Source organism: Saccopteryx leptura, chromosome 4 (assembly GCF_036850995.1).
Source record: "Saccopteryx leptura isolate mSacLep1 chromosome 4, mSacLep1_pri_phased_curated, whole genome shotgun sequence".
Classification (NCBI taxonomy): Eukaryota; Metazoa; Chordata; class Mammalia; order Chiroptera; family Emballonuridae; genus Saccopteryx; species Saccopteryx leptura.
The window spans coordinates 34,512,425-34,528,087 of record NC_089506.1 but is presented as its reverse complement, the minus strand read 5'-3'; the positions used below and the strand labels follow the sequence as shown (position 1 = coordinate 34,528,087).

The 15,663-nt window shown below is 41.4% G+C and overlaps 1 protein-coding gene across 2 annotated transcripts in view; it reads left to right on the top strand.

Annotated features, from left to right (window-relative positions):
* SH2D4A (SH2 domain containing 4A) overlaps window positions 1-15,663 on the top strand; it is a 76,343-nt gene that overhangs the window by 16,237 nt on the left and 44,443 nt on the right. For both annotated transcript variants that reach the window (XM_066380465.1, XM_066380466.1), the window contains exons 3-4: window positions 1,703-1,862; window positions 3,236-3,407. In XM_066380465.1, the coding sequence (XP_066236562.1) occupies window positions 1,703-1,862; window positions 3,236-3,407 (332 nt within the window). The remainder of the gene's footprint in view (window positions 1-1,702; window positions 1,863-3,235; window positions 3,408-15,663) is intronic.

Sequence of the window (15,663 nt, the reverse complement as noted above, 5' to 3'; positions counted from 1 at the left end):
GGCAAGGCACATCAGGGAATTGATGTTCCCTTCATCGCTGGGAGTCACTTCCCCTGTTTCTCCGCTTGTGAAACAGTGTGAGGTCAGCCTCCTTCTGAAGGACACATTGGACTCCTTTTATAGTGAAGACTATGATTCAATCCCCACCCCACCCAGCACCCTATTTAAAACTGTATTATCCCGAAGAAAGTCTCCACTGCACGGAGCAGAGTGGAAAGCACCAAAATAAAGAACAAATCTGACTTTGAGCAGCCTGCTTTTCTAACGTGTCCTCAGGCAACAGTAGGAAGTAGGTCAACAATACACAGGCCAGAAGACGCTTTAATTAATTGGAAACCTTCTTCTACTTAGTGTAAGGAGACAAGACAATCTCAGTATGGATTTCTATCTAACCTATAAACATGGCCTAGCCCAGGGGTCGGGAACCTATGGCTCACGAGCCAGATGTGGCTCTTTTGATGGCTGCATCTGGCTCGCAGACAAATCTTTAATAATAAAAAAAAAAAGTTAAAAATATAAAACATTCTCGTGTATTACAATCCATTCATTTCCTACCGCTCATGTTCATGGTTGCGGGTGGCTGGAGCCAATCACAGCTGCCCTCCGGGACAACACCAAATTTTTATTGGATAATGCGTAAAGTACACGGGTCGTTGTATGGCTCTCACAGAATTACATTTTAAAATATGTGGCGTTCATGGTTCTCTCAGCCAAAAAGGTTCCCGACCCCTGTATTCCAGTTGGGTGCCCTTTCACATACCCAACACTGCTGGCTCGTTTGGGGGCCTCAAGTCCAGGGATCCTGACCAGAACCAACCGTGGGCCATGTTGGTCTAGGAGGGTAGGTCTGTCCTGGGGCCTTCAGATTTGGGGATTCCACCTTTTGGCCTCTCCCAGGTATGTTCCACCTTCCCCAGGTTTCAAAGAGCATGACCTGTGTGGCCAGATCTCAGGAGAACTGGCACTAGGATGTAATACAACCCTCGCACCAATTGTAAACAAGGGTTATTTAAGTAGTTTCACCAAGTATCACAGTACCGGTAGCATTATCTTCTCACAAGCTGGTGTGAATCTCTGAGCAGCCATATAAGTAAACAGTAGGAGAGTGCTGATAGCAGTTAACCTCTCTTGAACTCCTGGTGTCCGGGGCACCAGGGGCAGAGCCCGGCATGCCCAGCCTTCCTGCTCCCACCGCAGCCCTGTGTCATAGATGTTAGTATTCCTTTGCTGCAGATGATGAAACTGAGGCTTAGAGTGATTAAGTAATTTGTCCAAGACAGGATTTAGCTCTAGAATGCGTGCTTTTTACCAGCAACGAAGCCTATGAAGAGAGTGGAAACCCCAGACCCTGGAGCAGCTGTTAACTCCGGGTTCCAGGGCGACGCTTAGACTTTCGGGGCTCTGGGCTCCGACGCGAGCTCTGTGACCCGAAAGGCTGACACGATAGTGTGTGCTTTCTTCCCATCTCACCTTCCTCATTTACACAATGGGTACGTTCAAAACCCAGGTTCATCGTACTACACAGCGAACGTTGCTGTCGCCGTTTTCATCATTCCCTGGAAGAGCTGCTTGTCTCTGCAGGTTGGAAGTGCCTCGCCTTGTCCAATTTCTTACCCCCAAAGACCCTAAATACTTTAATGATGGGACACGCGATGACCCCTAGCCAAAGAGTTTGTTCAGTCGGCTTTTGTTTTGCTTGCAGAGAACAGCAAATCTGTTCATTGGAAACTGGGAGCCGATAGGGAAGTCTGGGTCTGGGTGATGGGCGAACATCATCTGGACAAGCCCTACGATGTGCTCTGTAATGAAATTCTTGCTGAGAGGACCCAGCAGAAAGCAGAGCAGGAGGCAGCAAAGCTCAGGTATGAGATCTGCAGACCCATGGGGGGCGATGCAAACGTGCCTCTCGCTCACAGTGTCTGGTGGGAGAGTGGGGTGGGATTTTCAGGGTCACAAAAGTGACTTTGATCTCTGTGGAAAGTTTCTTTAGACTCCTGGTGATTCCCTTCCTTCCCATGATGCTCTCAGACCAGCTGTCTTATTTTCCCTCTTGTCATTCCCGTTTTGATCAGGAGGATGTGATTTTCCCCGTGATATTTGCCATCACTGGAATGGTGGTAGAGCAGTGCAGGCCGATACAGCTGAACGTCAGTAGTGGATGTCACTGTTCAAGCTTCGGGCCTTCAAAGATTGCTTCAAAGATCTGGGAGGCTGAGTGTGCAGGCCCGTTAGGTGCTTACACTATGCTAGGCACTGGGAAGTCAAAGCTGAACCAGGAGCTTCCAGCCTAGGAGGAGAAACCGGCAGCCACCCGCAGCCAATCCAGACTGTGGTGTGTGCTACACTTAAGGTATAAGCACACATTAACTGAGCCATCAGACTGGTCCACCAAAGAGGTGAGATCCGAAGTGGCCTGGCAAGATGTGTTTCCTGGCTACAAAGGACGGGAAGGGAGTTGCAGGCAGAAGGCATGATCAAGACCCCTGGACTTGAGCTTGTAGGATTCTCCTGAGTGTTTGGGGTAGTCATGGGCAAACAGAAGGGGTGGGGGCTGTGCTCTAAGGTGCCTCGAAGGCCAGGTTTAGGAGTTCAGACCTCATTCTGTGGACAGCGAGGCAGTTTTTGAATAGGGAAGTGACATGATCAACTGGAGATATAGGAAGGTGACTTGGGTGGTAGCAGGGAGGTAGATGATGGATCCCCTCTGCTCGGTGCCCAGGTGACCCCTGTGAAGCTTGCTGTCCCTTAGTGTTGACAGTCCTATCTGAGCTGGTGAAAGAGAAACAGACACATGGACTTTAATTCAGATCCAAAGGGCTGATGGTGCTGCCCACCCACTTCTGTAACTTAAAACTATAACTGGCCATACACAGATAAAGGAATTGTTTGCCTCTAATCACAGGAAGGTGGTGTGCCTAGCAGTTTAGCTTCTGAACTAGGAGTTGGGCAGACCTGGTCCAAATTCTGGCTATCCACTATGTGGCCTTGGATAAATTATATAATTATCTTGAGCCTCTTATAAAAAGCAAAGGTAACAATGCCTTTCTCACAGGTTCGTTATGAGGATTGAGTTAATATCTTTAAAATACTGAGCAAAGAGCTCAGCATATTATAAGCTCTCGGCAAATAGTATCTATTACTCTTTTTTCGCCTAATTTGAATGTAGGCATCTGCTTTGGAAAAGCTGTCCATGTGAAAGAATGTTTTTGATCATTCCCCATTTGTTTCTCTACAGCAAAACTTCGTCCAAAGAATTCACCAATAGTTTGAAAACAAAATCACACTACTGTGACCTGCAAACACCAGACCACTGGGGGTCTCAGAACATCTGTAAGAAAGCGCCAGAAGAGGGGGAACCAGGGCCAGGCTCGAGACCAGATCCACCCCAAAAAGAAGAGAAAATACCAGTGAGTTTTTCCTATTTATAAACATGCAGAATTTCATCACTGGGAGTGGGGAGGCTATTGGGACCACTGAGGTAATGTAGCTGGGTACCAGGATCTTAAACTGGCTTTTTGTGTATGGAAGGGGGAACCCTCTTAACTTGAAGGTCCTGCTGTTCATTGAATTAGGGGGGGGGATTTGGTTCACGTGTTACTTTTCCTGAAAGGTAAAGCACCCCTTCTTCATGGGACTGAGGTATGGAAAGCAGAACCCTCAGGAATAAAATATTGCTTTGAAGGTATTTTCAGGGTGATATGTCTTCTATAACAGGGACCCGCAGCTTTTTCTGTGAAGGGCCAGATACTGAACACTTGAGGATTTGTGGGCTGTGTGGGCCCTTTCACAACTGAATGCTCAGGGCTGTGCTCCAAGAATACCTCATTTACCAAGGCAGGCAGAGGGCTCTGCAGGCTGTAATTTACTGACCCTGTCTTTTTTTGAGCTAGATTTTATTCTATTGAGTCTTCCCCTTTTTCTTTTTTTTTTTTTTCTTTTTTCTTTGAAGCTGGAAATGGGGAGAGACAGTCAGACAGACTCCTGCATGCGCCCGACCGGGATCCACCTGGCACGCCCACCAGGGGGCGATGCTCTGCCCACCAGGGGGTGATGCTCTGCCCACCAGGGGGCGATGCTCTGCCCCTCCGGGGCGTCGCTCTGTCACGACCAGAGCCACTCTAGCGCCTGGGGCAGAGGCCAAGGAGCCATCCCCAGCGCCCGGGCCATCTTTGCTCCAATGGAGCCTTGGCTGCGGGAGGGGAAGGGAGAGACAGAGAGGAAGGGGGGGTGGAGAAGCAAATGGGCGCTTCTCCTATGTGCCCTGGCTGGGAATCGAACCAGGGTCCCCCGCACGCCAGGCTGACGCTCTACCGCTGAGCCAACCGGCCAGGGCCAAGTCTTCCCCTTTTTGTTGAGCATACATATCAGTGCCTCTTTGGCTTCATAGATTCTGCCTGTGATTGTGGGGACAATTAGTTCTTGAACATAACAGAGTTTTGTACTCAGAACTGGTAGGAACTCTCTTATGTTTCAGATAGTCTGAAGAGCTAAAACATAATTTGCTGCTTGGATTATAGTGTGGAAGAACAATTAAACTAAATTATGAAGTGCCTTCTTCTGCTGGGAATTTCATTACACGGAGAATTAACAGGGGATTTGCAGTTGTTTGCATTCCGCTCGGATCCTCAGCTCTCTCACACTGGTTGCGTGTTCTCTTGACCTCTTGAGACTGTCAGGAAGGGGAACAGTTATGTCTTGCTTACTTCATGGGCTATTACGTGGCAAAGCTGAGTGTTTCATTTAATTCTCACAACAACCTTGTGACCTAGGGTCTGTTGGTATTTGTCCATTTAACAGGTGGGGAAGCTGTGGTTAGATGTGATTACTCCATCTGCCCAAGGTCTTATAGTCGATTAAGGACTGAACCAGGATTCAAACCTAGGTCAGCAAAACCCTTACCTAGGTCACACCTTAACCATTGCACTCGATTACCTTATTAATATGAAGAATGTGAAGAAGCTTTATAAAGGGCTATAAATGTGAGATTCAAAATATTTAAAGCTACAAAACTTTAAAATTTGGTTTACATCCCTGGGGGGCAGCCCTGAGAGTTTCTTCACATCTGCAGTGAAGCTCCCAGGTTTTCCTAGGCCTTCTTTGCACTGAACACATTTTTTTTTTGTACTTTTCTGAAGCTGGAAACGGGGAGACAGTCAGTCAGACACCTGCACGCGCCCGGCCAGCATCCACCCGGCATGAGCCATTCTAGCGCCTGAGGCAGAGGCCATGGAGCCATCCCCAGCGCCCGGGCCATCTTTGCTCCAATGGAGCCTTGGCTGCGGGAGGGGAAGAGAGAGACAGAGAGGAAGGAGAGGGGGGTGGGTGGAGAAGCAGATGGGCGCTTCTCCTGTGTGCCCTGGCCGGGAATCAAACCCGGGACTTCTGCACGCCAGGCCGATGCTCTACCACTGAGCCAACTGGCCAGGGCACTCAACACATTTAAAACCAAACTTCCTCTGAATAGCCAGCCCCCTTTATAACACTCCTAAAATTAAGAATAACAGCAATAACAAAACACCTTTAAGAGCAATAAGGGAAAGTCTATGAGATGACAGCAGTGAGAGAGATACCCTTGATCTCTCCCCATGAAATTTCAACAAATTGAACAGCTGTAATGCAGTGAAAAGAACTCACAGGCTTGCTTGAAGAGATCCACACATTAGAATTGATTAAAAGTGGGAAGGGTTGAGAAGGGGGGTGGAAGACAAGATGCACTCACAATGGGCTCTGGAGAGAAAAAGCCCATACTGTCTGGGTTTTTTTCCACCAGGGCTCTGGAGAGGGGAGAAGCCTGGAATGACTGGGTCTTCTTCTGCAGAGAGGAGTGGAGAGATTGAGGGGAAATGAAAGAGATACTAAACCAAAGTGGCAGCAGAGCGAGGGGGTCACGGCCAGTGTTCCTGTGGTCTGCCAGCAGCCGTACTCAGCACAGAGACAGAGAAAAACAAAGTGTAGCCTAGCTTACCAGATCCCTCGATCCTCAACTTGTGGGTAAAAAGAGTGGCAGAGACTTACCCCACACCTAGACCTACAGGACCATTCTTTCTGCTGAAGAACAGAGGTTCCATGTGTCTTGACCCCTAGTCTGTTGAGACATGAGAGGAGCTCTCAAAGGCCTGAGATCATGATTACTAAAGCTGTGAAGCCCTCATAACACACCCCACACATCATTACAACTACAGACCTACCCCCATCATCACTATAGCAACATCACAGCAGAGGCCAGCCCAGAAATTCCACAGAGCTGTAACTTGTGATACAGCACCCCCTACTGTAAAAACAAAAACAGAAAAGCCTCTCAAAACAGATATTTTTTCTTTTGAATTTCATTTTCTTTAATTTATATATTTTTATTCTTATTTTTTGTGGTTGTTTTGTTTTTTATTTTATTTTGGTTTCTGCTCCTTTTTATGGATTTTCTTTTTTACTTTTCATTATTTTAAAAGTTTTTCCATTTTTTCATTGTATTTTTTAATTTTTATTTTTCTGTTGTAGTTTTGTTAGATTTCTTAACAGTACCACTCTCAAATGCCATCAAGGAAGAAGTAAACAAATACCCTGGCTACACAAGAAGGAGACATAGTTTAGGGGGGAAAAATGAGAAATCTCCAGATAGCAGTCTCAATCACATGGAAACCTTGGAGTTATATGATAGAGAACTCAAAATTTAAGTTCTGGCCCTGGCCGGTTGGCTCAGTGGTAGAGCGTCGGCCTGGCGTGCAGAAGTCTCGGGTTCGATTCCCGGCCAGGGCACACAGGAGAAGTGCCCATTTGCTTCTCCACCCCTCCCCCTCTCCTTCCTCTCTGTCTCTCTCTTCCCCTCCCGCAGCCAGGGCTCCATTGGATCAAAGATGGCCCGGGCGCTGGGGATGGCTCCTTGGCCTCTGCCCCAGGCGCTAGAGTGGCTCTGGTCACAGCAAAGCGACGCCCCAGAGGGGCAGAGCGTCGCCCCCTGGTGGGCGTGCCGGGTGGATCCCGGTCGGGCTCATGCAGGAGTCTGTCTGACTGTCTCTCCCCGTTTCCAGCTTCAGAAAAATACAAAAAACAAAACAAAACAAACAAAAAAAATTTAAGTTCTGAAAATACTCAATTAGATGCAAGAAAACACTGATAGATAATTTAATGAGCTCAGAAAACAAATTAATGAACAATATGAGTACTTCACCAAGGAGATTGAAACTATATAAACAGATGAAGAACTCAATACATGAATTGAAAAATGAGCTAGCAAGTTTAGCTAATAGAAAAGGCCAGAAAGAGGAGAGAATCAGTGACATCAAAGACAGGCAAGTAGAGATGCTACAGAGGGAAGAGAGAGACTCATGAATTAAAAAAAAAAAAAAAAAAAGAGCTCTACAAGGATGGTCTGATTACATCAAAAAGAGCAATATACATATAATGGCTACATCAGAAGAAGAAGAGAAGGAGAAGAGAATGGAGAGCCTATGCAAACAAATAATTGATGAGAGCTTCCCAAGACTATGGAAAGAGTTAGATCCTCAAACCCAAGAAGCAAACAGAACACCAGGTTACCTCAACCCAAACAGACCTTCTCCAAGGCACACTGTAATACAATTAATTGTCAAAAACAAATGACAAAGAAAATCTTCAAGGTATCTAGGAAAAAGAAGAGCATAAATTATAAAGGAAGGCCCATTAGGTTATCATTAGACTTCTCAGCAGAAACTCTACAAGCCAGAGGAGAGTGGACCCAAACATTCAAAGTACTGAAAGAGAGGAATTACCAGCCAAGAATACTATATCCATTGAAGTTATTCTTTAAACATGAAGGAGAAATAAAAGCTTTTCCAGACATACAGAAGCTGAGAAAATTTATCACCAGAAAACTTCCACTGCAGGAAATACTCAAGGGGGTTATTTGACCAGATAAAATCAAAACTATAAGTAAAAGCTCCGACAAGGTTACGATAAAAACAAGGATAATAGGATAATCTGTGACAACAATAATGTAAAGGGGGAGAGAATAAAGATCTGCAGTAGTAAAGAAGATGCAGAGACACTCATAAGACAAAGGACTATTGTGTTTATGAAAATTTTTCTCTTAATAACCTAATGGTAACCACCCACTGAAAAACCCAACACTGAAACACAGCTTAAAAGAAGAAGAAACGGGGGAAAGAAATATGGAATACTACCAAACAAAAACGACTGACAGAAACACAAAAGACAAGAACTAAAGGAGACACAGCTACCAAAAAACAAAACAGGAAATCTTGAAGTGACAATAATTATCCTAAATATAAATGGACCAAATGCACCAATAAAGAGACACTGAGTAGCAGATTGGATCAAAAAGCAAAAGAAAACCAATGCTGTCTTCAAGACGCACATCTTAGCTGCAAAAAGAAAAGTAGACTCAAAGTAGAAGGTTGGAAAATGATTCTCCAAGCAAATAATATCCAAAGAAAAGCAGGTATAGCCATACTTATATCTGACAAGGCTGACTTCAAGCCAACAAAGGTAACAAGAGACAAAGAAGGACATTTCATAATGAAAAAGAGAACATTGTATCAAACAGACATAACATTTCTTAATATATATGCACTGAATAAGGGAGCACAAAATATATGACATCTACTAACCTGAAAATAGAAACAAGACAAAAACACAATCATACTTACAGATCTCAACACACCATCAACAACTTTAGCTAGATCATCCAAACAGAAAATCAATAAAGGAATATTGGCCTTAACTGATACTATGACCAAATGCACAAATAGACATTGATAGAACATTTCATTCCAGAACATCAGATTATACATTCTTTTCCAGTGTGCATGAAACACTCTCAAGGATAGACCATATGTTGGGCCACAAAACTAACCTCAACAAATTCAAGAAGATTGATATTATACCAAGCATATTCTCTGACCATAAGGCTATGAAAATTAGAATTCAACTCCATACAAAAAGAAAGTAAAGAAACCCATAAAAATTAGGAAATTAAACAACATACTTCTAAAAAAATGACTAAGTCAAAGAAGAAATAAAGGTAGAGATCAAAAGATACATACAGACAAATGAGAATGACAACACGATATATCAAAACTTTTGGGATGCAGTAAAAACAGTTATAAACGGGAAGTTTATATCATTACAGGCTTCTATCAAGAAACAAGAGAGGTCCCAAGTAAATGACCTAACATCACATATCTTAAGGAACTAGAAAAAGAAGGACAAAGGCAACCCAAAGTCAGCAGAAGAAAGAAAATAGTAAAAACTAGAGCATAATTAAATTAAATAGAGAACAAAGACAATAGAAACAATTAATACAACAAAGAGCTGGTTCTTTGAAAAGATCAATAAAATCAACAAATGACTGGTTAGACTCACTAAGAGAAAAAAGAGAAAGGACTCATATAAGCAAAATTCAAAATGAAAGAGGAGAAATTACTACAAACATCACAGGTATACAAAGAATCATAGTAGAATACCATGAAAGATTATACGCCACCAAATTCAACAACTTAGAGGGAATGGATAAATTCCTAGAACGATACCTTCTTCCTAGACTGAATCACAAAGAAGGAGGAAACCTAAATTGACTTATAAACAGGAAGGAAATAGAAACAATTATCAAAACCTCCCAACAAAAAAAAGTCCAGGACCAGATGACTACACTAGTGTATTCTACCAAACATTCAAAGAAGATTTGATACCTATTCTTCTCAAAGCCTTCCACAAAACAGAAGAAGAAGCAATACTCCCTAATACATTTTATGAGGCCAACATAACACTGATACCAAAACCTGGCAAGGACAACACAGAAAAAGAAAACTACAAACCGATATCTCTAATGAACACAGATGCAAAAATCCTAAACAAAATACTAGCAAATTGAATACAACAATACATCATAAAAATATACATCACAATCAAGTGGGATTTATTCCAGGAGCACAAGGATGGTTCAACATATGCAAATCGATCAATATAATACATCACATCAACAAAACAAAGGACAAAAAATCATATGATCCTATCAATAGATGCAGAAAAGACATTCAAGTAGATACAACATTTATTTATATTTAAAACACTCAATAAAATGAGTATAGAAGGAAACTACCTCAACATACTAAAGGCCATATATGAGAAACCACCAGTCAATATCATACTAAATGGTGAAAAAAATGAAAGCTTTTTTTCTAAAATCAGGAACAACTCAAGTCTTTTCACTCTCTCCACTCTTATTCAACAAAGTTCTGAAAGTTTTAACCAGAGCAGTCAGGCAAGAGAAAGAAATAAAAGACATCCATATTGGGAAAGAAGTAAAGGTATCACTTTCTGCAGATGATATGATTCTGTATATAGAAAACCCCAAAGACTCAACTGAAAAACTAGTAGAAACAATAAAGCAATACAGTAAAGTCTCAGGATACAAGGTCAGTATACAAAAGCCTAGCTTTCCTATTCTCCAACAATGACACTTCAGAAAATGAACTAAAAAAATACCTTTTACAATTACAACAAAAACAAATAAAATACCTAGGAATAAACTTATAAAGTATGTGAAGGACCTATATACTGAAAACTATCAAATCATCATGGAAAGAAATCGAAAAAGACACAATGAAATGGAAAAATATTCCATGTTCATGGATTGGAAGAATCACAGGTAAAATGGCCATATTACCCAAAGCAATATACAAATTTAATGAAATCCTCATTAAAATCCCAATGTCATTTTTAAAGAAATAGAACAAAAAATCATCACATTTGTGTGGAACCATAAAAGACCTCAAATAGCCAAAGCAATCCTGAGAAAAATGAATGGAGCCAGAGGTATCACAACACCTGACTTCAAATTATACTATGGAGTCACAATAACCAAAATAGCATGGTATTGGCAGGAAACAGGCATACAGATGAATGGAACAGAATTGAGAGCCCAGAAATATAACAACATATATAGGGACAGATAATCTTTGAAAAAGAAGCCAAAAATACACAATGGAGAAAAAAAAGTCTCTTCAATAAATGTTGCTAGGAAAAATGAAAAACTACATGTGAAGCAATAAAACTTGACTACTTTGTCCCCATGCACAAAAATTAATTCAAAATGGACCAAAAACCTAATTATAAGAACTGAAACAATAAATTACATAGAAGAAAATATAGGTACTAAACTTATGGACCTTGGCCATAGAGAACATTTTATGAATTTGACCCCAAAGGCAAGGGAAGTAAAGGCAACAATAAATGAATGGGACTATATCAAATTAAAAAGCTTCTGCACAGTAAAAGAAGCTGACAACAAAACAAAAAGGCAGCCAACCAAATGGAAGGTGATATTTACAAACAACAGGTCCTTTAAAGGGATAATATTCACAATATATAAAGAACTCACAAAGCTCAACAACAAATAAGCAAACAATCCAATTTAAAAATGGGGGGAGGACCTGAGCAGACACTTCTCCCAAGAAGACATATAATGGCCAACAGATATGTGAAAAGGTGCTCATCTCCACCAGCTATTACAGAAATGCAAATCAAAACCACAATGAGATACCACCTTACACCTGTTAGATTGGCTATTATCAGTAAGACAGGTAATAACAAGTATTGGAGAGGCTGTGGAGAAAAGGAACCCTCATTCACTGCAGGTGGGAATGAAAACTGGAACAGCCATTATGGAAGGAATTATAGTTGTTCCTCAAAAAGTTGAGAATAGACCCAGCAATTGCTCTACTGGGTATCGACCCAAAAAAACTCAAAAACATTGGTACGCAAAGACACAGGCATCCCATGTTCATCATAGCATTATTCACAGTGGCTAAGACATAGAAACAACCCGAGTGTCCTGCGATAGAGGATTGGATAAGGAAGATGTAGTACATATATATAATGGAATACTACTCAGCCATAAGAAATGATGACATAGGGTCATTTATGACAACATGGATGGACCTTGAGAACATTATACTGTGTGAAATAAAATCAGAAAAAGCTAAGAACTATCTGATTTTACACATAGTTGGAATATAAAATGGAGGCTCATGGACATAGGTAAAAGTGAAGTTGTTACCAAGGGGATAGGGTGGGGGGAGGGGCAGAAAGAGGGACAAATGTACTGTGACAGAAAATGATTTGACTTTGAGTGATGGGTACACAATATAATCAACAGTTCAAATGCTACAGAGATGTTTACCTGAAACCTGTGTACTTATTAGTAAGTGTCACCCCATTAAATTTAATTTTCTAAGTAAAATTCTTTTTTTTTTAAATGAGCATTGCCTGATTAAGTGGTGGCACAGTGTTTAGAGCATCGGCCTGGGACTCTAAAGACCCAGGTTTGAAACCCTGAGGTCGCTGGCTTCAGCATGGGATCATAAACATGACCCCAAAGTGGCTGGCTTGAGCCCAAAGGTCACTGACTGAATCCCAAGGTCAGTGGCTTGAACCCAATGTTGCTGGCTTGAACAAGGGGTCCCTGGCTCAGCTGGAGCTCCACAGTCAAAGCACATATGAGAAAGTAATCTGTGGACAGGCAAGGTGCCACAACAACAACTTGATGCTTCTCATCTCTCTCCCTTCCTGTTTGTCCCTGTCTATAGCATGTTCACTAAAATAAATAAATAAATAAGAGCATTAGCTATGCATGCTTCTCTTTGTGCTTGAATTATAGTACTTTCCTAGAAAACAAATTTTACAAGTAAGTCCAAAGATGAAGAGGAAAATTAGATGCCATGGTTATTCTGCTTTCTTTTATCATAAATATTAGAGGGAAGAGTGGAACTCTTCTATCCCTTAGATCAGGAGTAGTCAACCTTTTTATACCTACCGCCCACTTTTGTATCTCTGTTAGTAGTAAAATTTTCTAACCACCCTCCGGTTCCACAGTAATGGTGATTTATAAAGTAAGGAAGTAACTTTACTTTATAAAATTTATAAAGCAGAGTTACAGCAAGTTAAAGCATATAATAATAATTACTTACCAAGTACTTTATGTCAGATTTCCGCTAAGTTTGGCAGAAAATTTCTTTATAAAACAACTGATTATAGTTAAATCTATCTTTTTATTTATACTTTGGTTGCTCCACTACTACAGCCCACCATGAAAGCTGGAATGCCCACTAGTGGGCGGTAGGGACCAGGTTGACTACCACTGCCTTAGATGTTTGCTTAACTGTCATGTGGAAAGAAATTGGGGCACAGAATAAGAAAACATGGAGGTACAGGCATTTGGAAAAAACAGTTAGGAGTCTTTTCTATTCCTGATTTTCATCTTTCCCTACACCAGATAAAATACTTTCAGTGTCTTAGAAAAATATATATATATAGACAGTGAGGAGAAGATCCAAGACTGATTGATGTATTCGTTCATTTAAAAAGTGCCAATTGTGTGTGAGGCATTGAGATGACAGTGTAGGAGTAAAAAGAGAGTCACTTCTGTCACAAACTCTATAGTTGAGGAAGCAGGGAGACTTCATTTCAAACAATAATAAGTGCTCCAATGTCAAGGATAAGTTTCCGTGCGCCCCCATTACACTAGAACTGGAGTAGTACCAGGGATTGCAGGATAGCTTTGCAGAGGACATAGAGCTGGAGATGGTGACAGATGACTGTGGCTGGCAGTTCCAGCAGAGGGACAGTGTGGGCAAAGTCTCTGCAGCTGGAGGGAACATGAGGCTTTGGAGAAATGGAAGAAGGCTGTGTGGCTGGAATGTAGAACGGAAGGAGGAGGGCTTCTGATTGAATGAGAGGCGTGGGGTGGGTGGGCCCAGGCAGAACAGGATCTTGAGGACAACTTAAGTATTTTGATCCATTTTTTCAAGAACAATTGGAAGTTGTCAGTGATTTTGGAGCAAGAGCTTGACCTAATCAGATTTATATTTTGAAAGGGACTGATTATTTGTGGATCAGAGTGGGTGGGAGGGGCGAGGTTTCTAGCACAACTGAAGTTTCTAAGCTTGGATGCCTGGGAGAATGGGATGGCATAAGCATGAATAGAAACATCTGGAGAGGAGCTGGTTTTAAAGGAGATGAGTCTGCTTTAGAGACATCAGGGATTTCTCACACTACTGAAGGTGGAAGTGATAGATACAAATTGGTTTTATACATACTATATTTCCCCATGTATAAGACGCACCTTAATTTTGGGGCCTGAAATTTGGAAAAAAAAATGTATTACATAAAGTTATTGAAGTCAAGTTTTATTTATCATAAAATTCATACAACTCCTCATCACTGTCAAAACTCCCATCCATTAGCTTGTCCTCATCTGTGTCTGATGACATATCACTGTCTTCAACAATGAGCGCAAAAACAAGCGCGAAAAAGCGGGAAATGCAAGTAAGAAAATTTACAACCACTGTATAAGACGCACCCAGTTTTTAGACTCCAAATTTTTCGAAAAAAGTGCGTCTTATACATGGGGAAATACAGTAATAGTAAAATATATACAGTTTGACTTAGAGTTTGCAAAGCCTTTTCTCATACAGTGATTTCATTTCATAACCCTCCTATGAAGCAGACCATGCAAGTATTATTTCCTTTGAACAGGTGAAGAAATGAGTGCTCAAAGAGATTAAATGATTTGCCCCAAATAACAGAAAACCCTCATTTTTATATATCTACTCTAATTCCCACTCTCATCATAACCTTGATGTATCTAAAACGATTCATCATCTTCCCCAGATCTGCTTCTTTAGACGAGAACTCTGGTGAAAACCAACACTGGGGCTTTGGGAGCCACCCAGTACACATTTCCAAACTGCATTCCAGGTTTGCACAGTAAAGAGTCCCATGTTTCAGCCATAATTTAACTATAATAGCTACAAGGATACTGTCATGTCTTTAAATGTTCATTTCCTGCACACAAGGTCTAAAATATATTATAAAAAGAAAAATTGTCAAGCAGTTGTTATTGAGTTCAGTGATCCTGATGCTTATCTGAATAACCATGGAAAGATTTAAAGAGCAATCAATCTTCCAGAATATTATAAACAACAAAGAAAATCAGCTATAGATTTACTAAAGTAAAATGGTCCTGTTGGATGTGCAGTACATTTCCACATGACCAGTCATCACCAGAAAATATGCCCCAGTTAACTTCAACCCAGATATTGATCAGCACTATAGAAATCCTTGTGTTAGAGTCAGTTACTTATAGGAGGTAGATGTTTCTAGTTAATGACCTGTTATATTTGTACTGAGACAGAAGAGAAGACTGGATTTCTGCATTTCTATCAACCAGACTCTCCCAACAAGGTTTGGCGCAGTACTTAATAATCAATATAAATACTGTAAATAGCCCCCTGTTAGTTCAAGTCAGGTTTCCCCCTCAATATAAAGCATTATCTTTTGAGAGCTTTATGGATTTCAGAGTGTTAATAAGGGACCTGTGGTATGTTTTTGATCTATGGTAATACAGTGAGAGCAAGTATGGAAAATGTAGTCAGGAGAACTGGGTTTTCATTCTGACTCTGCCTATGCAGAATTTCATTTTCCTTATCTATAAAATGAGAGACTTTTAAACAGTTATAGCCATAGAGCATAAGTGCAGTTACTTTCCAGGCCTGCACCTAGGGCAGGCATCACTAGTCGATTGCAGCATTCCTCCCTGCAGAGCCAGGGCTTGCCCTCACATCCTTGTCCACAGACTGCTCCCGTAGCCATACTTGGTCACAGAAGTTA